Source organism: Equus przewalskii, chromosome 9 (assembly GCF_037783145.1).
Source record: "Equus przewalskii isolate Varuska chromosome 9, EquPr2, whole genome shotgun sequence".
NCBI classification, from domain to species: domain Eukaryota; kingdom Metazoa; phylum Chordata; class Mammalia; order Perissodactyla; family Equidae; genus Equus; species Equus przewalskii.
The window spans coordinates 15395488-15420986 of NC_091839.1; the positions used below are offsets into that span (position 1 = coordinate 15395488).

Here is a 25499-nt window from a genome sequence, read left to right on the forward strand (position 1 = left end):
GTCCTCCCAGTAGCTCCCCCGAGCTGGGACCCAGGGCCAGTAAGACGCAGTTGTCACCACCAACACCTTTTATGGCCCTGCCCCCTCCCGCTACAGCTGCTGGGCGATCTGCTCTATCCTGCGCAGCGTCTCCTCCGACTCCAGCTGCTCCAGGCTGAGCAGGGACAGGCCCAGCTGATCCTCCTGGCGGGGGAGGGAGGTATCAGATGGCGGGGGACAGGGACGGCGGCTGCACTTCCCCACACGCCCCTGATAGGACACAGGGGACCAGGACTTGAGGCCAGTAGTGACAGGAGGGGGCCAACAAGGGGGTTCTGGGACAGGCTGTTGGAATTTGGAACCTGGCGCAATGCAGAGCATACCCTCCCGTAAGCAGAAGTCAGGTGGAGGGAGGTGGCAGCCAGAGGGCAGTGTCCAGGTGTCCAGGCTGGAGCGGGTGGCTTTCCGAGGCCCTGGTGCCCTGCCTCCTCGCGCTCCCCACGGCCTCCACTCCCCCGTTCCCAGGCCTGGCACGTGGGCGCACACAAACCTCTCTTTGTGAGGCCGGGCTGGGGCGCGGGGACAAAGCCGAGGGCCCTCCTGGAGGAGGAGCTCAGCCGGGGAGGGTGATGGGAGGTAGGGCGGCGCCCTGGCTCACCCGGTGGAACGGCTGTGCCATCTGCCTCAGGAAGTACTTGGCGACCTGGACGCCCTCGTCAACGGTCAGGTTGAGGTTGGCGTCCGTGAGGTGCTCCTGGATCCAGCGGGGCAGCTTCCCCCGCTTGTCCGCCCGGGCAAACCGCTGTGAGCAGGAGGGCAAGAGGGCGGGCGTCAGGACCCCGCTGGGGGAGCCAGGTTCCTCATCGGGAAGATGACCGAGGGACAGCCTGGGCGGAGGCCCCGGACCCCGCACCTTGTCGGCGAAGATCATGAGGCCGTAGTCCGTCTTGCCCCTGATGGCCCGCCCCACACACTGGGCTGCGTGGCGCATGGCGTCAAAGGTGAGAAAGTCATTCTCACGGATCTGGAACTGGTCCCGCAGGTACTCCAGCCGCGCCTGCAGTGGGGGAGGTGGAGGGGGACAGGAGAGGGGGGAGCCGTCCCTTCCTGCCTGCCCCTGCCCCACACCACATGTGTCCCTGGCGACCCCCGGCCCCAGTGCTGCTCACCTTGAGAATGCGGCTCTGGGTATAGACGTAGGGGACCCCGAACATGAGGACGGCTCGCCCGTAGTGGTGCACTGGGGGCGGGGGGCAGGAGAGAGGTCACCGGTGGGGCCTGGCAGGTCGTGCGGTTTCAGTGGGAAGAGAGTGGGTGTGCTCCGAGGGCCCAGGGACAAGGGAAGGGGGCCCCTGGGCATGCCCAGCCTGTGGGTGGGTGGCCCCCTGGGGGAGCAGGCACGCCAAGGGCTCCATGCAGGTGCCTGGGGACAGGGGGCCTAGGCCACTCACCAAAGTCGATTCCCTCGGACACTTTGCCACGGGCCACCGAGAGCAGGATGGCCCCACGGCCGTTCTCGCAGGCCTGGGGAGGGGAGACCAAGAATGAGACGCGGCCCCCCCAAGCTGCCTCCTTTGGCCCCTCGGCCGCCCGTCTCTCAGCACCCCCATATCCCCCCACACACCCACCTCCTGGTACTTCTCCAGGGCGACACTGGTCTCAGCCCCATCTTGGGTCTCGATAAAGAGCAGCTTGTTCCTCTGGATGTTTTCAAGGATGCCCTAGGGACAGACACAGGCAGGTCAGGGCGCGGGCTGGTGGGAGATGGATTAAGGGCACGGCGTCCTGGCTGAGCTCAACCCTGCCACGGGTTCCCATGCGACAGACACTTCTGTCTCCAGGCCTCGGCGTGCCCAGCAGAGACTCGGGGAAGAAGGGATGGAGGGAGGTGGATGGGCCAGCCCCACTTTTTTTGGGAGACCCTGTGACCCAGGCAGGGAACCAATCCCTGTGCCCCATCTTTTGCACAAGGAGGGGAGACGGGGCCCAAGATGGCCCATCAGGACACTCCCCCCGCCGGTGATTGGTGGAGAGACTGATGCAGGCCAGGCAGCGCCAATCAGAGGCTGACCCAACACTGTAACAGAGGGTGAGGTGCTGATGGGGACAGACACGTGGACGGAGCAGAGGGTCCAGAAGCACACCCCACACAGACGGTCACCGTGCCTCTCAGTGGGGAGAGCAGCTGCCTCTCCACGTGGGGGAAAATGAGCCTTGACCCTGAGCTGACGCCATCCACAAAGATGAATCTGAGGTACCTCACGGATGTGAAAGCTGTAACTACAAAGCTTCTAGAAGGAAACACAGGAGGCTATCTTTGTGACCTTGGGGTAGGCAAAGGTTTCTTAAATGGGACACAAGGGCCCTTGGGACGTGAGGCTCAGGCGGCTTCAGCCACCTTTCCCACAGTGTGGAAAGAGCCCGTCCGAGGACGAGACCAAGGACGTGGCCGTGCGTGGAAGAGGTGCCCCCCACCCCCCGGTGCTCAGATCAGCCAAGTTCACCATCTCACCCCAAAGAAGCCCTGGCTGCACCTTCCGAGAGCCGGGCCATGGTGCGCTCAGAAGCAGAAAGGATATGGCGGCCCCCCGCCCCCACATCCTGCCACGCCCAGCACCCGCCTGCGGTGACCCCATTTCCAGGACGCCCCAGGACCTCGCCCACACACTCCCCAGCACGGGCTCTGCAGACTCACTGCCCCGAGGCTCTGTCCAGCCTTTATTCTCCAGAACCTTCCTCTAACAGCACGGCACCCAGAAGTCACGCTGCCACCCCGAGTTTCCACATCAAGCCACACACGTTGGGCGGACAGTCACGGGGGTGACCCCCCCCCAAAAAAAGCAGTAGGGGAATAAGGAACCCAGATGCTGGGGTGTGGTGGCCTCTCCTGAGGGGTACGCCTTTGAAGGAGCGGCCCACGGAGCTGCTCACATCTTAGTTCTTAAATTGGATGTGGGAGCAGGGGACAGGGGGCGAGCACTCTTGAAAGTGTCCCTTTGTGTTCTGCACATGGTCCTGCCACCTGATACACGTCACTGTTTAAAACACAAGAGAAGTTGCGGCGGGCCCTGTGGCCTAGGGGTTAAGTTCGGCATGCTCTGCTTTGGTGCCTGGGTTTGGTTCCTGGGTGTGGACCTACACTGCTCGCGACAGCCATGCTGTGGTGGCATCCCACATACAAAACAGAGGAAGACTGGCATAGATGTTAACTCAGGGCCAATCTCCCTCAGCACAGGAAAAAAAAAAAAACCATAAAAGGAGTAAAACAAACACACAGAGGAACAGAGTCAAGAGCTGAGGAGAGAGGGGTCCTCCTGGAGAGCAGGTGGCCAGGGTGGCTGGACGTACCTGCTCGTACCAGGAGGCCACGGTGCTCTCCATGTACTGGTAGCTGGTGAAGAAGGCCACGATGCCGTCGGGCACCACGGCGGACATCTCCAGCAGAAGGTTCCCGTAGTTGCGGATCACCGCTGTGGGGGTCAGAGAGTGGGCTCTCTCCCGGTCCGGTCCTCCTCCCCACTCCCTATGGGCGCTTTCCTGGCTAACATCATTAGGACTTGGGGTTCCCGGACGCCCCGCTGAGGCTGCCTGCAGGGCTGTCCACACACGTCCCACTTCTCCGCCCCTGAGGTTAGCTGTGGCCGTGTGACTGGCCATGGCCGACGAAACAGGCACAGCAGTGGCTGTGCGTCACCCCATGTGAGTACCTTTAAGAGCCAGTGTACAATTCACTGTGACCCCTCGTGTCACATCTCCGCCAGCAGAGGGTCCCAGGGAGGAGACGTGGGCAGCCCCGCCCACCCCCAGGGCTGGGTACCCTGGGCAGGAAGGAGCCCCTGCGTTGAGCCACTGGGATCTGGGGATCCTTGTCACCGCAGCATGACTGAGCCATTCTCATACACCTCCCCTCTTGGAACCCAGACAAACCACCCATGGGCAGCATACCAATATCTTCCCGGGTCTCAAATTTGGAGCTGATGGCCACCTGGTCGTTGCCACGGCCGATGATCTGGAGAGGGCAAGAGAGGCCATAATAAGTGAGGCAGCAGCAAGCGCTCCGATGAGTGAGGGCCGGTTTCTAGAGCTTTCTAGAGATAGTGTGATTGACCGAACCCTCAGCTACCCTGTTACCTGCACTGTGCAGATGAAAGACCAAAGGCTCAGAGAAGGTGAGTTGCCTGCCCCAGGTCACACAGCAAATAAATGGCAAAGATGGAACTGACACCAAGCCTGTCCATGTTCTGACCAGCAAGAACCCCCCGGCCAGCCCAGCCTCCAGGCCAGCGGCTTCACGAGAGGGCTCCTCGCCACAACCTCAACAGCCACAGGTGCGTTCCCACCGGCCACCTCCCAAGACGGGGATGCCGCGCTCATTGCCCTCCACAGCTCCTGAAGGGCAATTCCAAAAGCCAAAGCGCGCCGGGAACTCCAGCTTTTTAAGCTTGGCCCCAACTCCTGGAGCAGCGAAGCCTGCCCTGCCCTGAGTCTACTGAGCCCTGACTCCGCTCTCTCGTCTGACTCTTCCAGACGTTTTCCTGCTGAACTACAGTCTGATTCTCCCTGGAGCGAGGCCACGGGCCGGCGGGAGAGCCGCACCCACACAGCACAGCCTCGCTTCCGAAGTCGAGAAGATTCGCAACTCTACAAGCCGTCTGGCCCCAGGACGTCAGAGGAGGGATGGGGGCCTGTGTCTGTCGCCTGTCATACAGACAGGGAGACTGAGGCAGAGTCGGGGGGGTCGCTGACCAAGGTCACGGCGGGACAATGAACCGGGCAAAGCCAGGTGACCAGGGCCAGGCCCCGGGCCACACAGCATTGACACTCATCGTCTCACTAAATCGCTCCACCGCCCCGGAAACGGGGAGGAGGCATCCCCATGCCACAGGAGGAAACTGAGGCTGGGGAAGCAGCAGAGGAGGGGGCGGATGAGGAGGGGAGGCCCCCCACGCACCATGGGGCAGAGGCAGACCCGGGCCAGCGTCATGGTGAAGGTCGCCATGGTGACGGGGTGGAAGTCCAGGATCTTGGGATAGATGTCCAGCGGGGACAGCGTCTGTAGCAGGGACGGCAGGAGGGGTCTTAGCGGGACTGGCAGGAACCAGGAGCCCTGGGGCGGGGGGAGAAGGGTCCTCACCCCGGACGTGATGATGACAGACTGGAAGCGCTCGAACACGGGTTTGATGGCCAGCGAGGCGTCCATGCAGCTGCGGGAGGCAGACGGGGCGGTGGGGCCGGGCGGGGGGCTAGGCCATGGCTGTCCCACCCCTCTGGGGTCGGCGCTCACCTGAAGTGCAGGATGGGGTTGGCGATGGTGGGGGTCCGGTCGTCAAAGGGCTCGATGATAATGGTAAAACCTACAGGGGGCCAGTGACATTCCTGGGCGCCCGTCAGACCCAGCCCCACCCCCGCGAGTGACGGGGACCAGCCGCCAGCCGCCCAAGCCTCGAACCCAGGCATCAGAGGCCAAAATACACCTCACCCGCCCGCTTCTCCCCAGGGCCGCCACCCATGCAGATGGTCGTGGAGCACCCTAAGCAGAGAGCGCCAAAGGGCCCTGCTCAGGCCCCCCGCACCGCACTGCAGGGCCCGCCCAGGCCGGAGCCTCCAGCCTTCTCTCCTGTCTTCCCGTCGAAGCCAGCAGGAGGCCGGTCAGCTCTGCCGCCAACCTCCAGCTGCACCCTGACCGCTTCCCCCAGCCCCTCCCCAGTCCAGCCGCCACTGCCTCCACCTGGACCACGGCGGCCGCCTCAACGGGCTCCCGGCCCTGGTTCCTACACAGCAGAGGGACCCTGCGAGCTCCTGAGTCAGGTCACATCCCTCTCCTGCTCAGAAGCCCCCCACGGCTCTCCACACCCTTCCCAGGGTCCAGAATAGTGTGTGGAGCTCTGCCAGCTGAGCCCATTTCCTCCTTGCTCATGGGCCTCCCGCCCAACCTTCACAAACCACCAGGCTCCCTCCACCCCAGGGCCTTTGCACTTGCTGGGCCCGCTGCCTGGAAAGCTTCCCCAGGCGGTTAGCTTCACTTGGTCATTTGGGAGTCGGCTCAGCGGTCGGCTCCTCAGAAAGGCCTTCCCTGGCCACTGCAGGCATGCTCCAACACGGCAACATAGTTGTTTCTCATGAAAACCACCACTTTCTGGAATTACCTCTCTCATTTGTTTGTGCCTTTTTTGAGGAAGACTAGCCCTGAGCTAACATCGGTGCCCAGCTTCCTCTACTTTATATGTGGGACGCCTGCCAAAGCATGGCTTGAGTAGTATATAGGTCCACACCCAGGATCCAAACCAGTGAAACCCAGGCCGCCAAAGTGGAGCATGCGAACTTAACCACTGCGCCACCGGGCTGGCCCCTATTTATGTCTTTGCCCCCTGTCTTCCCCTCTAGAATATAAGTTCCAGGAGGTCAGGACTGAGGTCTCTCTCGTTCCTGGGCTTCCCCAGTGCTAGGCTGGCCCATTTGCTGAACAAAGAGAGGAATGAATGAATGTACAGATTCAATTTCACATATTAAAAAAAAATCACAAGTCCTCTGTGCCCAGCCCTGCACTGGGGACACAGGGGTGACTGAGACAGCTCTGGTCCTGCCCTCTCAGGGCTCACTGTCCGGTGATGGAGACACAGATCTGTCCCCAGAGAGTGACCACTCCGAGTGGGCAGGGCTGAGACAGGGAGCCCCCAGGAGGGGGCCTGACCCAGACTGGGCGTCAGAGAGGGCTTCCTGGAGGAGGGGACATCTCTACTGAGCCGAGAACTGAAGGATGGGGGGGCAGCTGGGGGCTGAGGAAGACGGGAAGGATGCTCCAGGCACAAGACTGAGGTGCTGGCAGATGGCGGAGCGGGGAGGAGGGGAGAAAGCCAGAGAGGGAAGACAGGGTGGGACGGAGGGATGGACACAGAAGAAACTTTTCAGCGGGACTTGCTGCTGATGGGCCCTCGGGGGGCGGGGACGGCCGCCCGTCGTCCTGCTGAGGCCGGGCCTGGCCTGGTTTCTGGATAGAGGAGTAATCCCCGGGGATGAGCCTGAGCCTTGGGCGGCTCAGAGCTCAGGGAGGGGAGGGACGCAAGCTCCCACAAAGCTGGAAGTCTGAGCGCCACCCTCAGCCCTCTCCCCGTGCTCCTCACGGCCTGGCACTGAGGCCCGGCCTCCATCCTGCGCACATCTCTCTCCGACCCCTCCCCTCTCCCCGTCCTGCCCCCAGTCCCTGCCAGAAGACTCTAAAGCACAAACCTGACCCTGCTCCTCCCTTGCTCAGAACCTGCCATGGCTCCCCAGTGCCGTCAGGGGCAGAAGAAACAACTCCTCCCCACCCTCTTCGGTGGAGCTGACCCCACAGAACTTCTCTGGCCTCATCTCAGACCATCGCCCACCCCCCGCGTTTTCCACGCTGCAGCCAGAGGGAGCTTTGAGAATACAACTGAGTGCGAGGCTCCCTCGCTCAAGAACCCTATGTGGCTCCCCACTGCCCTCAACATAAAGCCCCAACCCCTGAGCCAGCCCTGCAACGTCCTGCATGTCCAAGTCCCACAGCCAACCCTCCGGATGCCGCGGCGACCCTGACCCGGGCCACCAGGGGCCTGGCAGAGGCAGGGAGTTGGGGCTTACCCTTGGCGTAGGTGCTGACAAGGGTGGCGAAGTTAGCGAGGAGCGTGAGCGGGGAGAAGTCGGCAAGGTCGGCGATCTCCAAGGTGTGCAGGAGGGAGCGGAGGCGTTCGGCACAGAACCTGGAGTGGAGGCCAGACGGGGTTGGGGGCGGGGGCGGCTGGCAGGAGCAGGACCAGCAGCCCCCTCCTCGACCGTCAGAGCCCGGGGTCTCCCCAGGGGATGGGCGCTCCAGAAAGGCAGGCGCAGGGGTTGTTTCGGTCACTTGTGTCCCCACATTGTAAAGTGCCCATCGCACAGAGCCGTGCTGCACCAGGGCACAGAGAGAGCAATAATCATACACCCGAGTCACGTGGTTGTGTGTCACACGCGGTCTCACTATCTCCTACGCAGGTTCTCGGTCAAAACAAGGGACCCACATCCACACCCAGAATCCCAGTCACGATGTGAATCCTGCACGGCCACACGTCATACACTCACGCCCAGAACCTGTCACACACGGCCACGCCCAGTGACACAGACGGGGTCAGTCCCAGATGCTCACAATCTCACACCCGTCGTGGAGCCTCACGCACACGCAAGGCCACCCAGCCGCCACCACTGCCAGCGGGCTGGAGACGCTCATCCCTAGGGGACGGTCACAGAGCAGGAGCACCTGGCTCTGGAGCCGGGCAGACGGCCCAGTTTGAAAGCCGTGTCTTGAGTGTCGCTGCTTCCAGTCTGTCTTCTCGACTAGACCCTCCGGCTGGATGGGGTGACCCCCCATGTGTCCCCAGCCTCAGGGCTCCCCATCCCAGCGCTGCCCACTCTGCATTGCCCCTGTCTGGGGGTGGGTGTGTCTCCCCTGCTGGCCTGTGAGCCGGGGAGGGTAGAACCAGGCTGTCTTAGTCCCTGCTGGGTCCCCAGCATCCCCAGCACAGGGCTGGACAACGGACAGATGCTCAAGGAATGTGTGCGAGATGAATAAAGCACAGGAAGAAAGGATGCATGGTGGGGCCTTCTGGCTGGCTCCTCATCCCTTTGTTTCCCTTCACAAGCCCCCTCCTCCAGGAAGCCTGCCCTGATCGCGGTCTCATAATTCTTTAATGTCTCTTCCCCCGATTCTCACGATGTTGGTGGGGTAGGACCATCTCTCTCTCGTTCCCACTGCATCCCCTCCTCCAGGAAGCCCACCTGGTCACCAGGCTGGGTCAGGCACCCCCTGTGTTCCCTCAGCCCTCTGGGCTCACCCACCCCAGCTCTGCCCATCCTGGGTCATCCCCGTCTGGGACAGGTCTCCCCTTGGACGGTGAGCCCAGGAAGGCAGGGCCAGAGCTGTCTCGGTCACCACCGTGTCCCCAGCACAGAGCAGGCCTCGGGGAACAAAGGTCGTATCTTTGCCCTCACAAGTCTCCCAGGCAGGGGACACAGACGAAGCCGCACGGAGGGCTGTCCCAAGCCTTTCAGGGCCAGGACAGCCAGGGGCTTTGGAGCCTACAGCCCTGGCTTGGCACAGCCACCCCAAGCAGTGAGTGCTATGTGACCCTCCTCTCCAGGCACCCGTGTCCTCATCCGCAGCACAGAGACACTGCAATGGGATTCCACGAGGGACGGAACACAGAATGCTTAGCTCCCTGTCAGAGCTCAAGACAGGGCCAGTGACCTGTGTCATGCTTTCTCACTGAACCACCACAGAAACCTGGCAGTAAAGGAGGTGACCACCATTAGCTTTTCAGAGGAGGAAACTGAGGGTCAGAGAAGACCAATGATTTATCCAACACAGCAATGGGAAAGTACAGGACGCCCCAGGTCCATCCTCTGCCTGCTCTGTGCCAGGAGACTGACCCCCCCCCAAGTCTGCATCATGGGGATGCTCCTGTCCTCAGGCTGGGGGAACAATGCGCGGCACTGGTGGAAGGAGACAGGGACCCAGGGGGTCCTCAGCATTTTCCCCCAGCTCCCACCCTGCTGGGCCTTGTCAGGAGCCCGTCTCCAGGGCCGCTCCCTGCCCTGCCTGTGACCTGGGGTAGAAATGTCTCTGAGCTCTTGCAGGAGCCCAGGGGCCTCCCAGCGCTGTCAGCTCCTCCGCCCCGCCTGCCCCCTCTGTCAACGGTCCGGCAGCAAACCCCCTCCAGCAAACGCTCTGGCTGCACCGTTTGCTGCCTGCCAGGCCCCTGCCCAATGCAGGGCCCAGGACCAGCTCCGACCTTGCCCGCGGTCCCAGCCCCTGCATCACACACGCTCCCCTGCCTCCTCGCTCACTCCTGACACTCGGAGGACAAGGTTCCCCCGCGGGGCCGAGCCGGCCGTGGGGGCGCACCTGAGGGGCTTGCGCTGGATGCACACGCGCTGGGCCAGGCCGCTGAGGAAGGCGGGCGGGCTCTCCTGCACCACGTGCTGCACGCGCAGCCGCCACTTGACGTACTCCAGGAGGCGCCGCAGGAAGCCCAGGAAGTGCTCGGCCGTGCGGATGGAGCCGGGCACCGCCTCTGCGGGATGCAGGTGGAGGGGGACACGGGGTCAGGCCACCGCCGCGGGGAGGGGCGCGGCGCGGCGCGGGGCGGGGGTGGCGGCGGGGCAGCGCTCACCCTGCAGCACCTCGTCCGGCAGCACGGGGTTGGCCAGGTGGGCGTCGGTCTCCCGCGCGGCGCTGGCCTCGCGCAGCCCCTCCACCAGGCGCCGGTACTCGTCCCGCAGACGCTGCTCGTCCGTCTCCTTGATCCTGCGGGGACAAGGGTGTGGGAAGGGCGGGGACGCCTGGGGCGCACCTGCAAGGGGCTGGTGTCCGGGGTCAGGGGGCGGGGGGGGGGGGGCATGGGGAGCGGGGGGCACCCAGGCCTGCCCACCTGAGCACCGTCTTCTGCAGGGTCTCCAGGTTGCCCTGGCAGCGGTCCAGGGTGCGCCGGGTGATGGTGACGCTCATGGAGTCGATGCAGACGTTGTCTAGGGAAGAGGGGGAGCGGGCGGCTCAGCACGCAGCCCCCGGCAGCCCGAGGGGCTGGCCTCGCCGCCCCACTGCGCCCCCTCACCGATGTTGTGGGCCTCGTCGAAGACCACGACCGCCTTGCGGGCCAGCTCCTTAGACACCAGGTCGGCGATCTTGGGGTCCAGGAGGTAGTGGTAACTGTAGACCACCACGTTGGCGTGCAGGATCTGGGGGCCGAGGAGGGCAGGGTCACCCCAGCCCGCCTGCACGTGCCCACCCCGCGCCCTGCCAGCCCCCGTCAGCCCTCCCAGGGCCACAGAGGCAAGGCAAGGAAGGAGACACGGGCAAGGCACAAATGGAAGCACACGGATCCAGACAGACTGACAGACAGAGGCACAGACCAACACGGAGAGAGGCAGGCAGACAGACAGACGGGTGGGCAGGCGGCCTGGAACCCTCACCCACCCCCTGCCCCCCGCCGCCGCCTCACCGAGTAGCGGGCAAGGAAGTACGGGCACCAGCCCTGGCGCCTCCCCACGGCCTTCAGGTCATCCAGGTTGTAGATGCCGGAGGGCAGGGGCACCTGGCGCCCATGGGTGTCGAATTCCTGGGTGGGGCAAAAGGGGGCCTGGGGGTCAGCGAGGCTGGCCGTTCAAGCGGCTCCCTGTCACCCCCTCGGCCCTGCCCCCGCAAGCACCTCATAGAAGCGGCAGTGGGGCAGGCTGGCGTCCTGCTGGTGCTGCGCCCGCACGTAGGAGGCCGTGAGGCTGTGGCATTTCCCGTCAACGTCCTTCCCAAAGCGCAGGGGCGTCACCTAGGCGTACAGAGGGCATCTGGGCACCAAGATAGGCTGAGGAGCCCAGCCACTCCCTGAACTTGGGGCTCTAGGCCTCACAGCCAGGTGGGATGGGAGGCTGAACCAGCCCATTGGGGTGAGACTCAGGGATTTTTGGAAAACTCAAACCTCAACCTGTTTCTTTCTTTCTTTTTTGCTAAGGAAGATTTGCTCTGAGCTAACCATCTGTTGTCACTCTTCCTCCTTTTTTGCTTGAGGAAGATCAGCTCTGAGTTAACATCTGGGCCAGTCTTCCTCTACCTTGTACGTGGGTCACTGCCACAGCATGGCTGACAAGTGGCGCAGTTCCGTGTCCAGGATCTGAACCTGTGGACCTGGGCTGCTGACATGGAGTGCACTGAACTTAACCACTACACCACTGGGCCGGCCCCTCAACCTGTTTCATTATTAATCAGTTAAGACACTTGGGAACTTGCTGCAAGATACAAAAGTGGTAACACTGTTAGACTCTTTAAATTATTATTTTTAAAACATTAAGCCCTATGTGCAATGGGATAATATTCAGCCACAAAAAAAGAATGAAATCTTGCCATTTGCAACAACACAGATGGACCTTGGGGCATTACGCTAAGTGAAATAAGTCAGACAGAGAAAGACAAATGCCATGTGATCTCACGTACATGTGGAATCTAAAACGAAACAAAACAAAAACAAGCTCATAGATACAGAGAACAGACTGGTGGGTGCCATTGGGGGTGGGCAAAATGGGCAAAGCCATCAAAAGGTACAAACTTCCAGTTATAAAACAAATAAGTCCCAGGGACATAATGTGCAATATGGTGATTACAGTTAATAACACTGCATTGCATATTTGAAAGTTGCTAAAAGAGTAAATCTTTTTTCTTTCTTTTTTGAGGAAGATTAGCCCTGAGCTAACATCCGCCACCAATCCTCCTCTTTTTGCTGAGGAAGATTAGCCCCGAGCTAACATCCATGCCCATCTTCCTCTACTTTATATGTGGGACACCCACCACAGCATGGCTTGACAAGTGGTGCCATGTCCACACCCGGGATCTGAACCAGCAAACCCCGGGCCGCCGAAGCGGAATGTGGGCACTTAACTGCTGTGCCACCAGGCCGGCCCCTGCTTTATCTTTTAAAATGCTACAACAGCTGGAAGCTTAGCAAGCTCTAAGACACAGAGAAGGCTCTGATCGCAGTCTGAGAGCCCGCCTTGCCCGCACCCCACGCTGCCCCCTCAGTACCACAGCCCAGGCTGCCTTTGCTCAAAGCCAAACCTTCTCCTTCACCCAAGAGTAGGCTCTGAGGCTGCTGACCCTGCCCTCTCCCGTTCCCGCTTCATTAGTCAGCAAAGCTGGTGCTACGTCTCTTTAATTATCAGCCATCATGTGTGCTATTTCTCATGTATTCTTATAACGTGGGGTTTTTCTGTTTTGTTTTGTTTTGTTTTTGCTGGTGAAGATTTGCCCTGCACTAACATCTGTCGCCAATCTTCCTCTTTTTTTTTTGTATGTGAGCCACCACCACAGCATGGCCACTGATAAACAAGTGGCGGAGGTCCATGCCTGGGAACCAAACCCAGGCCACTGAAGCAGGGTTCATGGAACTTAATCACTAGGCCACGAGGGCTGGCCCACAAATAACATTATATAATATATAATCTGTTAGTTACCACATATAAAATGCTTAGAACAGTGTCTGGCACACAGTGAATGCAATAGTTTTATAACATAATAATAACTAATATTCTTTTTTTAAACTTATTTTTTATTGCTGTAACACTGGTTTATAACATTATGTAAATTTCAGGTGTACATCATTATATTTCCATTTCTGGGTAGATTAGTAACTAATCTTCTATGTGCCATATATTATTACATATATTAATGTCACAATAATTTCTAATATTCTTTTAGCTCTTTATACATGCTGAGGACTATACGTGCATTATTTCACCCAATCCTTTTTTTATTATTGAGATATAATTGACACATGACATTATATTTGTTTCAGGTGTACAACATAATGACTGGATACTTGTATATATTGTGAAATGATCACCACAATAAATCTAGTTAACATCCGTCACCGTACACTGTTACAATTTTTTTTCTCATGAGAACTTTTAAGATCTCTTCTCCTAGCGACTTTCAAATATACAATACCGTATTATTAACTATAGTCACCATGCTGCACATCACAGCCCCAGGACTTATTTATTTTATAACTGGAAGTCTGTACCTTTTGACCTCCTTCACCTTTTTTTTTTTTTTGAGGAAGATTGGCCCTGAGCTAACATGTGCTGCCAATCCTCCTCTTTTTTGCTGAGGAAGACTGACCCTGAGCTAACGTCCGTGCCCATCTTCCTCTACTTTATATGTGGGATGCCTACCACAGCATGGCTTGCCAAGCGGTGCCATGTCCGCACCCGGGATCCGAACCGGCAAACCTGGGCCGCCGAAGCGGGCCGGCCCCCTCCTTCACCTATTTTGCCCACCCTCCACCCTTGCCCAATCTGATCAACGACTGTATGAAACAGATAATTCATTATCCCCATTTTACAGAAAGGAAGACTGAGGCCCAGACAGCAGAAATCGCCTATCCAGGAATACCTGGCTGAGAAGGTTCAGAGCCAGGACAGCAGGCCTGCTGGACTCCAGGAGCTGCCCTCTTAACCTCTCCCAGGTGGGGCCAGTGGAAGGCTCCCCGGAGGAGGCGTGCTGGCCTGGGCCACGAGGAGCGAGGAGAGAACTGTGTGTGGCCCCTGCGTATCTCCCGAGAGGCCTGGTCCGGGGGTCGGGGACTCCCGGTGGGATGGAAGCCTTTCCTCAGCCCCGAGGCCTAGGGCGAGGGGGCCGGGCGCTCACCTCAGGATGGATGCACAGGTTCTTCCGGGAGCTCAGAGCTAGCCCCAAAAACTGCAGCTTCTCACCCTCCTGCTTCTCGTAGAAGTTGAGCAACTTTCGAAGCTCCTCGATGACCTGCCCCAGTCGAGGCGGGAGGGGGTCTCAGCCTCACTGAAAGCACAGGCCCCCTGCCCAGCCAGGCCCCCGCCCTTCTCCAGCTTCCTAAATGCCCCCACGGCTGCGACGGCGACCCCAGGGGGACCAGCGCAGCCCGGGGAGCACTGGGATTGGCCCCCGCTCACCTTCTCAATCTCAGGCACAGTCCTCGAGCAGTAGATGAGTTTAGTCACCTCCAGCGGATACGCCTGCCGACGACAATGGCCTCAGCCCCCGGCCGGCCTCTTCCCTCCTCCCCCTCCACGGCCCGGCGGGTCACTCACCCGCTGGTATGCCATGATCAGGGCCAACAGGGACACCGTCTTCCCAGTGCCCGAGGGCATCTCCAGGACTCCATGACCCTGCGTGTTGGGGGCGGGAGGGACAAGACACAGGCTCTCAGAACTTCAGGGACACAAACTCTGGGGACCTCCCCTCCAGAATGCCACCATCTTGCAATAGCAGGGCAACACAGCCGTTAAAAGTCTGGGATCCAGGGGCAGTGGGTTTGAATCCCACCTCTTTGTTGAGTGGTCTTAGGCAAGCGCCTTCCCCTCTCTGGCCTCAGTATCCTCATCTCTAAAATGGACCTCATAAGGGCTGGCCCCATGGCCTAGTGGTTAAGTTCGGCGCCCTCTGTTTTGGCAGCCCAGGTTCGGATCCCAGGCGCAGAACCACACCACTCATCAGTGGCCATGCTGTGGCAGCGACTCACATACAAAACAGAGGAAGACTGGCACAGATGTTGGCTCAGGGTGAATCTTTCTCAGCAAAAAAAAATAAATTAATTAATTAAATTAAATGGACCTCATAAGCACTTCTTCATAAGATGACTATGAAGATTAACAAGAAACTGGGGGTTAAATTTTTAGCATAGTATCTGATATATAGTGACCCCTTTCCTTTCAATTTAACAAACATTTCCACAGCACTCGCTCTGTGCCTGGCTCTCCTTCTAAGCGTGTTACATCAGGGTTTCTCAGCCTCAGCTCTATTGATACGTGGGGGCCGGATAATGCTTGTGGGGGCTGTCGTGTGCACTGTAGGATGTTTAGCGCCAGTAGCACCCCTACCCCACCAGGACGACAACCAGGAATGTCTCCAGACATGGCCCAGTGTCCTCTGGGGGTCAAAATCCCCCCCAATTGAGAACGGCTGCCCCAGTTAATGAATTAACTCATCTAAGCCTGACATGGGCCTCTGAGGTAGGTACTACTACTATATCCGTTTTACAGAGGTGAAAACGGGAAGAGGGAAATGAAGTGATTGACCCAAGGGCACGCCGCTGTGGGTCCAGGGTCCCACCCCAGGCAGCCGATCCCAAAGTCTCTATATTCCTAACCACTGAGCAGCTCAGCCTTTGAGAACCGTGAGCTGCTGCTGTTAGGACCTGTTACTATGTGAGAGTAGAGGCGTGGGAGGGCCGGCTTCCCAAGGCCCTCAGGTTCCTAAAATCCAGCCGGCCTGCAACCTCGGGTCGCAGCCCGGGCCGGGCGGGCAGCGGGGCGACCCCCACCTTGGCGTCCAGCGTGCGCTTGAGCTCCAGCATGTACGAGAACTGCTCCGGATAGATGTAGTCGTACGGGAAGTAGACCAGCAGCCCGTCCACGTTGAGCCTGCCAGCGGGGGCTGCCGGATCAGTCCCCCGGGCCCTCTGCAGCCCCCAAACTCCCCTGCCGTCCGGGGACACCGGCCCGCCAGTCCCCCCGGGCAACCCCTAGTTCCCAAGAGCCTCCGGGTCCCCTAGGCATCTCCCCGCTGCCCATCCACGTGGGTCCCCGTGGCTATGCCCACTGCACCCCTGCAGCCTCCCCTCGCCCAGCCGGGCCCCCCCATCCTCCAGACCCCCGCGCCCGCTCGCGAGCCCCGCATCCTCGTCCCTTCTCACTTCATGGCGCCGCTCGCTGAGTGCAGCGGCATCGGCCCGCCTCCCTCATGAATATTCAGTGAGAGGCGGGATCCCTGGGCGTCCTCGAGGCGCCGCTCCACCTTCCTCAGGACGCCATTGGCTTATCCTGCCCGTCACTCCAGTGGGGCGGAGCCAATCGGGATAATACGCCTGCGGACGGCCTGCGGGGGCGGGCTCCCAGGAGAGGCGGGGCCGCAGGCGTCGCTGAGGATCGCCGAGCACCAAGAACAAAACATGGAAGGAAGAGAACCGAGAGAATCGATCCCATCCTTTGGGATTCTGTCTTCCCGTCTCTGCCCAGCTTATCTGAGTAGCGAATAGAATCTAAAGGAAAATGACAGAGAAATTGGGGACCCCTTGGGGGCGCACGATTAGGAATGGCTTCGCCGCACCAGAGAAACATGCACTCATAAAACGCCTGCTGTGTCCTAGCCTTCTCTGGGGTAAATAACTCCTTCCATTTATTGAGCTCCTACTGTTTGCCAGACACTGTGCTAGACGTCTTCATCAGGCAGTAATGGAAAGACAGTGTAGCTTGGTGGTTAAGGTGTGGAGTCTGGAACTGAAATGCCTGGGTCCAAATCCTGGCTCCACTGTCTGTGTGACTTTGACCGAATTGCTTAGCTTCTCTGGGGTTCCATTTTCTCGTCTGCAAAGTGGGAACAATTAAGTTATCCGCAATGTAGATGATTCTTAAATTAACCCACATAGGGACCGGACCCGTAGCCCAGTGGTTGGCTTCACGTGCTCTGCTTGGGGGGCCCAGGGTTTTGCCGATTAGGATCCTGGGCGTGGACCAAGCACCGGTCATCAGGCCATGCTGAGGTGGTGTCCCACATGCCACAAGTAGAAGGACCCACAACTGAAAATACACAACTATGTACCAGGGGGCTTTGAGAAGGAAAAATAAAATCTTATTAAAAAATTAATAATAAATAAATTAACCCACGTAAAACAGTTAAAACTGGGCTTAGCCATACTAAGCACTCAGTGAATGCCAGTAGCTTTTATGGCTTGTTTAACAAACAGCAATGGGGCATCTACTGCGTGCCTGACGCCGTGCCAGGCCCTGGGAACACAGAGGTGACCGAGACTGCCCCTGTTCCCGTCCCCGAAGAACAGATATTAAACCTACAAATAAATATGTGATGACAAGTATGACAAGGGCTGTGAAGAAAAATTTCAGAAACCATAAGGGCTATAAACGGAAGCCTGCTCTCAACCGTGGGGTGTGAGTCTTGGCCAGAGCAGAGTGCTCATGGAAGGTTTCTAACTAGCTTACCCCCTCATCACTCCCACACCAACCCACCTTACTCCTCTCTAATCTCCTCTCTCCCCCACTTCATTCTATCTCAGCCACATTATCCTCCTTGCAGTTTCCAGAACACACCTGACACATTGTACCTCAGGGCCTTTGCACCTGCTATTCTCTCTGCATGGAATGCTCTTTCCCTTGATGTCCACATGGCTGACTTACTCACATCCTCCAGGTCTTTGCTCAAAGGGCACCTTCTCAGGGAGGCCTTCCCTAGCCACCAAATGAAACTCACCCCCCCACACACACACACACACAGACACAGAAACACACTACACTGTATCACCCTTCTCTGCCTTATTTTTCTTCAGAGCCCGTGTAACCATCTGACATACTAAATATTTGACTTATTTTGTTTAGAAGGTCAACTCCACACAGACAGGGATTTTGTCCATTTTATTCTCTACTGTATCTGTAATGCCTGCTACTGTGCCTGGCACACAGTAGGGGCTTAATAAATGTTTGTTGAGAGAGTGAATAAGCAGGGGAGCGAAATGATCACATGCGCATTTTGAATCCATAAGCCCCTCAAGGTGCCCCGTGGCACATGAAATGGAAGGACTAAGACTCGCAAACAGTCAGGAGCCAGTCAGTGGCTGAGGCTAGGGTTATGGAGAGAACTATGTGACTTAGTCCTCGTGACAGTCCTGTGGACGACATGCTTTTATTATCCCGTTTTCAGATGGAAAAGCAGGTTCAGAGAGGTGAGGCGAGTTGCCCAAAGCCCATTTTATTCCAGCTTCTGTGTGTCTATGTCTGTATGTCCGAGAGATTCTGGAGTGGATTTGGGTGGAGAAGGAAAGAGATTTTAGCAGGGATTAGAGACAAGAGCTCTGCTGATAGGACCCCAGGGCTCAGCCAGAGAGACGGGAGGCGGGAGGCTGGGGGCCACACCAAGCTTGTGACTTCCTTCCTAATCGCCTCACTTTCTTTCATTCATTCATTCATTCGATCATTCATTCGCTCATCACAGCTTCTCTGAGCCCCTGCTCTGTGCACGCCCTGTACTCGGTGGCACAAAGCACACAGCAGTGACCGGGACAGCCTCAGCCCTGCCCTCTAGGGGGTCGCAATCCGGTAGGGGAGACAGACCCAGCTCCAGACAGGGAGGACCCAGAGTGGGCAGGGCTGCGATGGGAGTGGGCTGGGGCGCAGACCTGACCTAGCTGTAAAGCCTTGGGCCCATTTTTCTCTGAGACTCAGTTTCGTCCCCTCTAAAATGGGGATGTGATATCCACATCAACAAATGACATTTACTAGACAGCCATACAAATGAGAATATACTTCCAAAGTCAGATAAAGCCTCTAAAAGTGGATCTCAGGGAGCCGCTAGAACTCAGAATGGTGGTGACAGTGGGGGTGCGGGTGGAGCCAGTTAATGAGGTCGCTGACTTGACCTTGAGCCTTAACTGAGGAATCGTGGAATGGGAAAAGCTACACACACAGAGATGCTCCTTGCGCTGCCACGTACAAGGAGAACAAACTGCAAAGGGTAAACACACGTGACGTCGGATGGTTGGGAGCAAGTCATGGTGACGCCTTCTGTTTCAGAGGACTTGGCTGCATTTGGCCCCATCTTGCTGCTCACTCCTCTGCTTTCCACTTGCCTCCAATGATGGCCTCTATACCTGCAGCATCGTCTCCTCCACCGTGCCTGCCTCACTCCTGCTGCTCACCTTCAGGTCTCAAAGAGATGTCCTCTCCTCCAGGAAGCCCTCCCTGACCGCCCAGGCTGGGTCATGTCCCCTCTCTGGGCTCCCCCACCCCAGCCCTGGTTACTCTATTAAAGTGGGAGGGAGGACATCTTCAAACCAAGAAGATAATAAAATGAAATTAAGTATTGAACTTACATGTGCCAAGCACTGTGCTCAGCATCCTGCCACCTGCTGATGTCATCTCCCACTGTCCTCTCCCTAACCCGCTCCTCCCAGCCACACTTACCTCCCGGCCCTTCCACCCAAGCACCTGGCCTGCATTAGTCGGTGAATCTGTATAACAAATTATTCCCCAAATGTAACAGTTGACAACAACAGCATTTATCATCTCACGGGTTCCAGAGGTCAGGAATTGAATGAAGCTGAAGTTGTCCCAGCTCAGCAGGGAAAATGGGCCTCTGCTAAGCTCACCAGGTGGCTGCTGGCAGGATGCATTTCCTGGCTGGCTGTTGGCCAGGGGGCCACTCTCAGGTCCCTGGTGTGTGGGCCTCTCTGAGGGCAGCTGGCTTTATCGAAGTAAGAAAACCAGAGGAGACAGGGAGAGAGAAGCGAGCAAGAAAGAAGCTATTGTCTTTTTTTTTTTTTTTTAAGATTGGCATCTGAGCTAGCATCTGTTGCCAATCTTCTCTGCTTTTTTTTTTTCTTCTTCTCCCGGAAACCCCCCAGTACATAGTTGTATATTCTAATTGTAGGTCCTTCTAGTTTGGCATGTGGGATGCCGTCTCATCATGGCCTGATGAGCAGTGCCAGGTCCACACCCAGGATCCGAACCAGTGAACCTGGAAGCCGAGTACATGAACTTAATCACTCAGCCACAGGGTTCGCCCCGAAGTCATTGTCTTTTATAACCTAATGCTAAAAGGGACAGTCCATCCCTTTTGCTGTATTCTTCCTTAGAATCCGTCACTACATCAGCCCATGGTGAAGGGAGGGGTTACTCAAGGGGGTGAACACCAGGAGGCAGGAATGATTGGGAGCCATCTTAGAATGACTGACTCCAGGGGCCAGCCTGGTGACATAGTGGTTAAGTTCATGCACTCTGCTTTGGCAGCTCAAGGTTTGTGGGTTTGGATCCCAGGGGCAGACCTATGCACTGCTCATCAAGCCATTCTATGGAGGCATCCCACATACAAAATAGAGGAAGATGGGTACAGATGTTAGCTCAGGGCCAATCTTCCTCACCAAAAAAAAAAAAAAAAAAAGAATGACTGACTCCTGGCCTTTGCTGCTCCATCTAGAAGGCTCTTCCCCCAGATCTCTACATGGCTTCCTCCCTTACGCCCCTCTAGCTTTCCTCAAAGGTCCCCTCCTCAGAGAGGCATTCCCTGACCACCTTATTTAAATGTAATACTGCCTGGGCAGGCTGAATAATGATCCCCAAAGACCTCGAGGCCCTGATCTCTGGAACCTATGAATGTTCCCTTATATGGCAAAAGGGACTTGGCAGGTGGGGTGAAGTTAAGGATCTTGAGATATCCAGATATGCCCTAAATGTAATCGTGAGTGTCCTTATAAACGGAGATTCGACAGCAGGACAGAAGCAGAGGCAATGTGACACTGAAGCAAGATGCTAGGCTGCAGGCTTTGAATACGGAGGAAGGGAGCAGAGCCAGGGAATGTCAGGAATGCAGCTGAGAAGCCGGAAAAGGCCAGGCAGGAACCGGATTCTCCCTCACAGCCTCCGCAGGGAGAGTGGAGGGCGGCCCCGCCAACACCGTGATTTCAGCAGGTACAGCAGCCACAGAAAACGAGTACGTCTCCCATTTGGGCACAATATATCTACCTCTCCTGCTTTAGTTTTTTCCATCACAGTGAGCAGCATCTGATACAACGTATTTCTTGTTTGTTACTTTGTTTATTGTCTGTCTCTTCCACTAGAATGTCAACTGTACAAAAGCAGGAGCGCTTTATAACTGTTTCTTAAGGACAATTTCAAACGGACACAAAAGTGGAGAGAATAGCGTAATGAAGCCCCATATAGACTCAGCTTCATCACCATTCAACTCACAGCTGATCTCGCTTTGTCTACACCCCAACCACTGCTCCTCTCATCAGCGGATTATTTTGAGGCAAATCCCAGACACTGTATTAGTTCATCCAGAACTATTTCAGAAGGTATCTCTAAACGTAAGGACTCTGTAAAGCCAACCACAATATCATTAGCAGACCGCAAGAGGTAGTAATAATTGCTTAATAGCATCAAAGGTCCAGACAGTGCTTGAATTTGTGGGCAGGGGCCTTTGTCTCCTTGTGCACTTGTTCTCCTTTGCTACTTTATGTGGCAAAAAGGACTTTGCAAAGGTGAGTAAGTTAAGGATCTGGAGATGGGGAGATTACCCTGGATGATCTGGATGGCCCAATGTCCTCACAAGAGTCCTTACAAGTGAAAGAGGGAGGCAGGAGAGTGAGAGCCAGAGAAGGAGATATGACAATGGAAGCAAGAGACGGGAGCGATGCAGGTACCAGCTTTGAAGATGGAAGGGGCCATGAGCCAACGCATACAGGCAGCTTCTAGAAGCTGGAAAAGGCAGGGAAAGAAATCTTTTTCCCTGGGGTCTCCAGAAAGGAACTCAGCACGGCTGACACCTTGATTTTAGTTCTGTGAGACCCGTGTTCTCCAGGCTGTAAGATAATGCATGTGTATTGTTTGAGCCTCCAAGTTTGTGATAATCTGTTACAGCAGCAATGGGAAACGAATACAGAGTTTGGTACTGGAAGTGGGGTGCTGCTGTCACAAATACCTAAAAGTGTGGAAGTGGATTTGGAACTGGGCCATGGGCAGAGGCTGGAAGAGTGTTGAGAAGATGATGGAATTAGCCTAGATTGCCTTGAACACTGTTAGTAGAAATACGAATGTTAACAATTCTGCTAGTGAGGACTCGGAAAGAAGTAAGGAGCAAGGTAGAGAAAACCTCTATCCTCTTAGAGAATACCGAAATTGTCATGAACAGACTGCTGCTGGAAATCCACGCGGCCTCTAGAAACTGGAAAAGGTGAGGAAACAAATTGTCCCCCAGAGCTTTGAAAGGAACACAACCCTGACAACTCCAAGTTTGTGTTTAAGCCACCAAGTTTGAGGTCATTTGTCACAGCAATAATAGGAAATTAACATATCTCTGTTATGAGAAAGAGAGACCAGACTAGTGTAAACATGTACAAAATAAAGAAACCCAGAAGAAACAAACATTATACAGGAGGAAAGAAGAAAGCTACAAAACAAACATAAAAACACATGCAACTGAAATTTTTTTTTAGGTATGCTTTTTTTGGTGAGGAAGATTGGCCCTGAGCTAACATCTGTTGCCAATCTTCCTTTTTCTTCTCTCCCCAAAGCTGCAGTACATAGTTGTCTATCCTAGTTGTAAGTCATTCTAGTTCTTCTACGTGGGACGGCACCACAGCATTGCTTGATAAACGGTGCCATGTCCGCGCCCAGGATCCGAACCAGCAAAACCCTCGGATGCCAAAGCAGAGAGAACAGACTTAATTACTTGGCCACAGGGCCAGCCCCCTGAAATGTAGATTTTAATGGAAGGATTAGAAGATAAACTCAAGGAGACTTTCCAGAAAAGGAAAATCGACAAAGGGATGGAAAATAGTCATGAAAAGATAAGAAAATTGAAGGCTCAACCCAGAAGATCCAACATCCAAATGATAAAAATTCTAGAAAAAGAGAGCAAGAAAATGAAAGGGAAGAAATCAACACAGACATAAACAAGAAAATTTTCCAGAACCAAAGGGCCTGAATCTCCATACTGAAAGGACAGACTTAGGGTCAGAATGATTAATGAATAAAGACTACAATAAGGCAACTCATCCTGAAATTTCAGAACCAGAGAAAGAGAGAAGATCCCAAAAGCTTCCAGAAAAAAAAAAAAAAAAAGTAACTCAAATACAAGTTCAAAAGAAAAGGGAGAATGGAAGCAAATCTGAGGGAAAAAATAAAGCAAGTAACCCCTGTTTTCCAAACTTGCATTCCAACTCAGGAAGCAAAGAGATTCACATCATAAGGGATATTTCTATTTCCAACCTAGACTTTTATACCCAGCCAAACTATAATAAAGCGGGAGGGTAGAAGGAAGATATGTTGAGTTGCACAAGAACTCAAAAATATTTACCTCCTCTTCACCCTTTTAAGGCATCAACTGGAGGACGTGCTCCAGCAAAACGAAGAGGCAACCAAGAAAGACAAAGTCATGGGCTCCAGGAAACAGAATCCAACTCAAGGACGTCCCAGGATAGCTAAGCTGAGGCCTAGAGAGCAGGAAGCCCCAGTTCATGGAGGAGAGAGGAATTCAGGAGGGAGGAAACAATTTGAGCGTACTGTTAGGGGCACGGACTATCCAATGGAACACTTGAAAAATAGTAAGTACAGGTGCATATGAAATTAAGCAAGTGACAAAGGTAATTATTAATTCTCAAAAATCTGTCTGTGTAAGAGAGAAAATTGTAGTACGTTACGTGGCTCCACAGTGAAAATGAAGGGGAAGAAATCAACACAGACACATGCAAGAAAATTTCCCAGAACCAAAGGGCCTGAAGCTCCAATTGAAAGGACATAATTGCAACATTATAAAAACTATTGATTGATATAAAAATTATAATATGAGGAGCCGGCCTCATGGCCGAGTGGTTAAGTTCGTGTGCTCTGCTTCAGCGGCCCAGGGTTTCGCCAGTTCAGATCCTGGGTGCAGACACGGCACCGCTCATCAAACCATGCTGAGGCAGCATTCCACATGCCACAACTAGAAGGACCCACAACTAAAAACACACAATTATGTATCAGGGGGCTTTGGGGAGAAAAAGAAAAAATAAAATCTTTAAAAAAAAATTATGATATGATTTTGTTGGGAAGGGGGAAATGGGATTAGCCTAACAGAGCTCAAGCATCATCTACTGTACCAGGGAGTCAGTAGAGAATGTCTTCAACAGATAAGTCAAGAAGTAGCAATGTCTGGGGTGGGCCTGGTGGCACAGAGGTTAAATGCACACGTTCCACTTTGGCGGCCCAGGGTTCGTCAGTTCGGATACTGGGTGCGGACATGGCACCACTTGGCACACCATGCTGTGGCAGGCGTCCCATATATAAAGTAGAGGAAGATGGGCACGGATGTGAGCTCAGGGCCAGTCTTCCTCAGCAAAAAGAGGAAGATTAACGGCAGATGTTAGCTCAGGGCCAATCTTCCTCAAAAAAAAAAAAAAAGAAGTAGCAATGTCAACATATTATTTAGAGACATGAAAGAAAATAGCAGGAGAAACAGCTAAAGCAGCTGAAAAGAGGTGGCCTCTGGAGAGCAGACAGAAGAGTGGGGAGAGGGAACACAGACAACTGCTTTTTCTTGCTATAACCCCCTTAGTAATGTTTGGTTTTTAAAGGATATTCATGAAAACTGATGTGATAGAATTCAGATCTGTGGTTACCCCTGGGGAGGGGGACATGTATGCATTGACTGGGAAGGAGCACAATGTTAGAGCTTGTGGACAATGGAAATGTTGTATACCAGCTCTTATCCAACAGAACTTTCTGGAATGATGAAACTGTTCTCTATCCTCACCCACTGAGCACTTGAAAAGTGGCTGGTGTGACTGAGGAACTAAACCCTTAATTTGTATTTAATCTCAATGTAAACAGTCACATGAGGTTGGTGGCGGTTGTACTGGATGTCGCAGACGATGACAATGCTGTAGCTTTATGATCTGTCAAAAAATACGCAGAAGAAATAAACGTTCGTGCTTTGTCAAAAATCTTCAAGGAGCAGATGATGAAATAAAGAAATGGGGCAGAAGCAAAGGAAAACCACTCTTCAGCGTTGTACCCTCAACAAGGCCACGTGGATTTCCATCAGATAAAGCCCTGTTGAGGACGACCTCACACACCGTAATTTCATCGCCACAAGGAAACAATCTACCATGAGCGAGAACCAGCAGATGCAACCAACCACAGGAGTAGAGGGCCCCACACTCAGACGATGGAATTATCAGACAGATACTATAAAAGTACTGTGCTTAAAAGGAACCCAAGCCATGAAAAAAGATCAAGACACTAAAAAAAAATAAATCAGGCGTATTTAAAAGAGGAAAGATGGATTTGCATAGGGGAAATGCCTTAGAAAGGTTGCCATATAATATAATATAATATAATATAATATAATATAATATAATGTAATATAATAATGCCTTTTTAAGATTGGCTTGCCAAAAATAGTACCAAGGAGAAGCACTTATTAAGTCAGGAGGAATCAAAGAGGAGAAAGTCAA

At 55.1% G+C, this 25499-nt stretch overlaps 1 protein-coding gene across 2 annotated transcripts; it reads right to left on the bottom strand.

The window, feature by feature from the left end:
- Positions 1-50: 50 nt before the first annotated feature.
- ERCC2 (ERCC excision repair 2, TFIIH core complex helicase subunit) lies at positions 51-16270 on the bottom strand. 2 transcript variants are annotated; one of them, XM_070558024.1, is made up of 23 exons: positions 16191-16270; positions 15819-15918; positions 14587-14664; positions 14449-14511; positions 14168-14281; positions 11181-11297; positions 10974-11090; positions 10587-10710; positions 10404-10500; positions 10146-10279; positions 9878-10046; positions 7582-7700; positions 5264-5333; positions 5114-5183; positions 4931-5032; positions 3925-3988; positions 3328-3449; positions 1608-1700; positions 1431-1503; positions 1149-1219; positions 893-1036; positions 638-781; positions 51-183 (listed from the first exon to the last, which is right to left on the bottom strand). In XM_070558024.1, exons 1-23 carry the CDS (start codon positions 16220-16222, stop codon positions 91-93), a joined length of 2310 nt encoding a protein of 769 aa, XP_070414125.1. In that variant the 5' UTR covers positions 16223-16270; the 3' UTR covers positions 51-90. The 2 variants fall into 2 exon arrangements, 1 of the variants encoding a protein (XP_070414125.1); XR_011522340.1 differs by lacking the exon at positions 5264-5333 and having other exon boundaries at positions 5114-5263.
- Between the last annotated feature and the right edge of the window lie 9229 nt (positions 16271-25499).

Excerpts from the sequence above, each read along its gene's own strand:
- ERCC2 (XM_070558024.1), bottom strand. The coding sequence starts at position 16,222 with ATGCCGCTGCACTCAGCGAGCGGCGCCATGAA. Across the intron at positions 3,450-3,924 it reads TGAGACCCGGGAAGATATTG|CGGTGATCCGCAACTACGGG; the intron begins GTATGCTGCCCA and ends TGACCCCCACAG. Across the intron at positions 1,220-1,430 it reads GTCCGAGGGAATCGACTTTG|TGCACCACTACGGGCGAGCC; the intron begins GTGAGTGGCCTA and ends CCCCGCCCCCAG.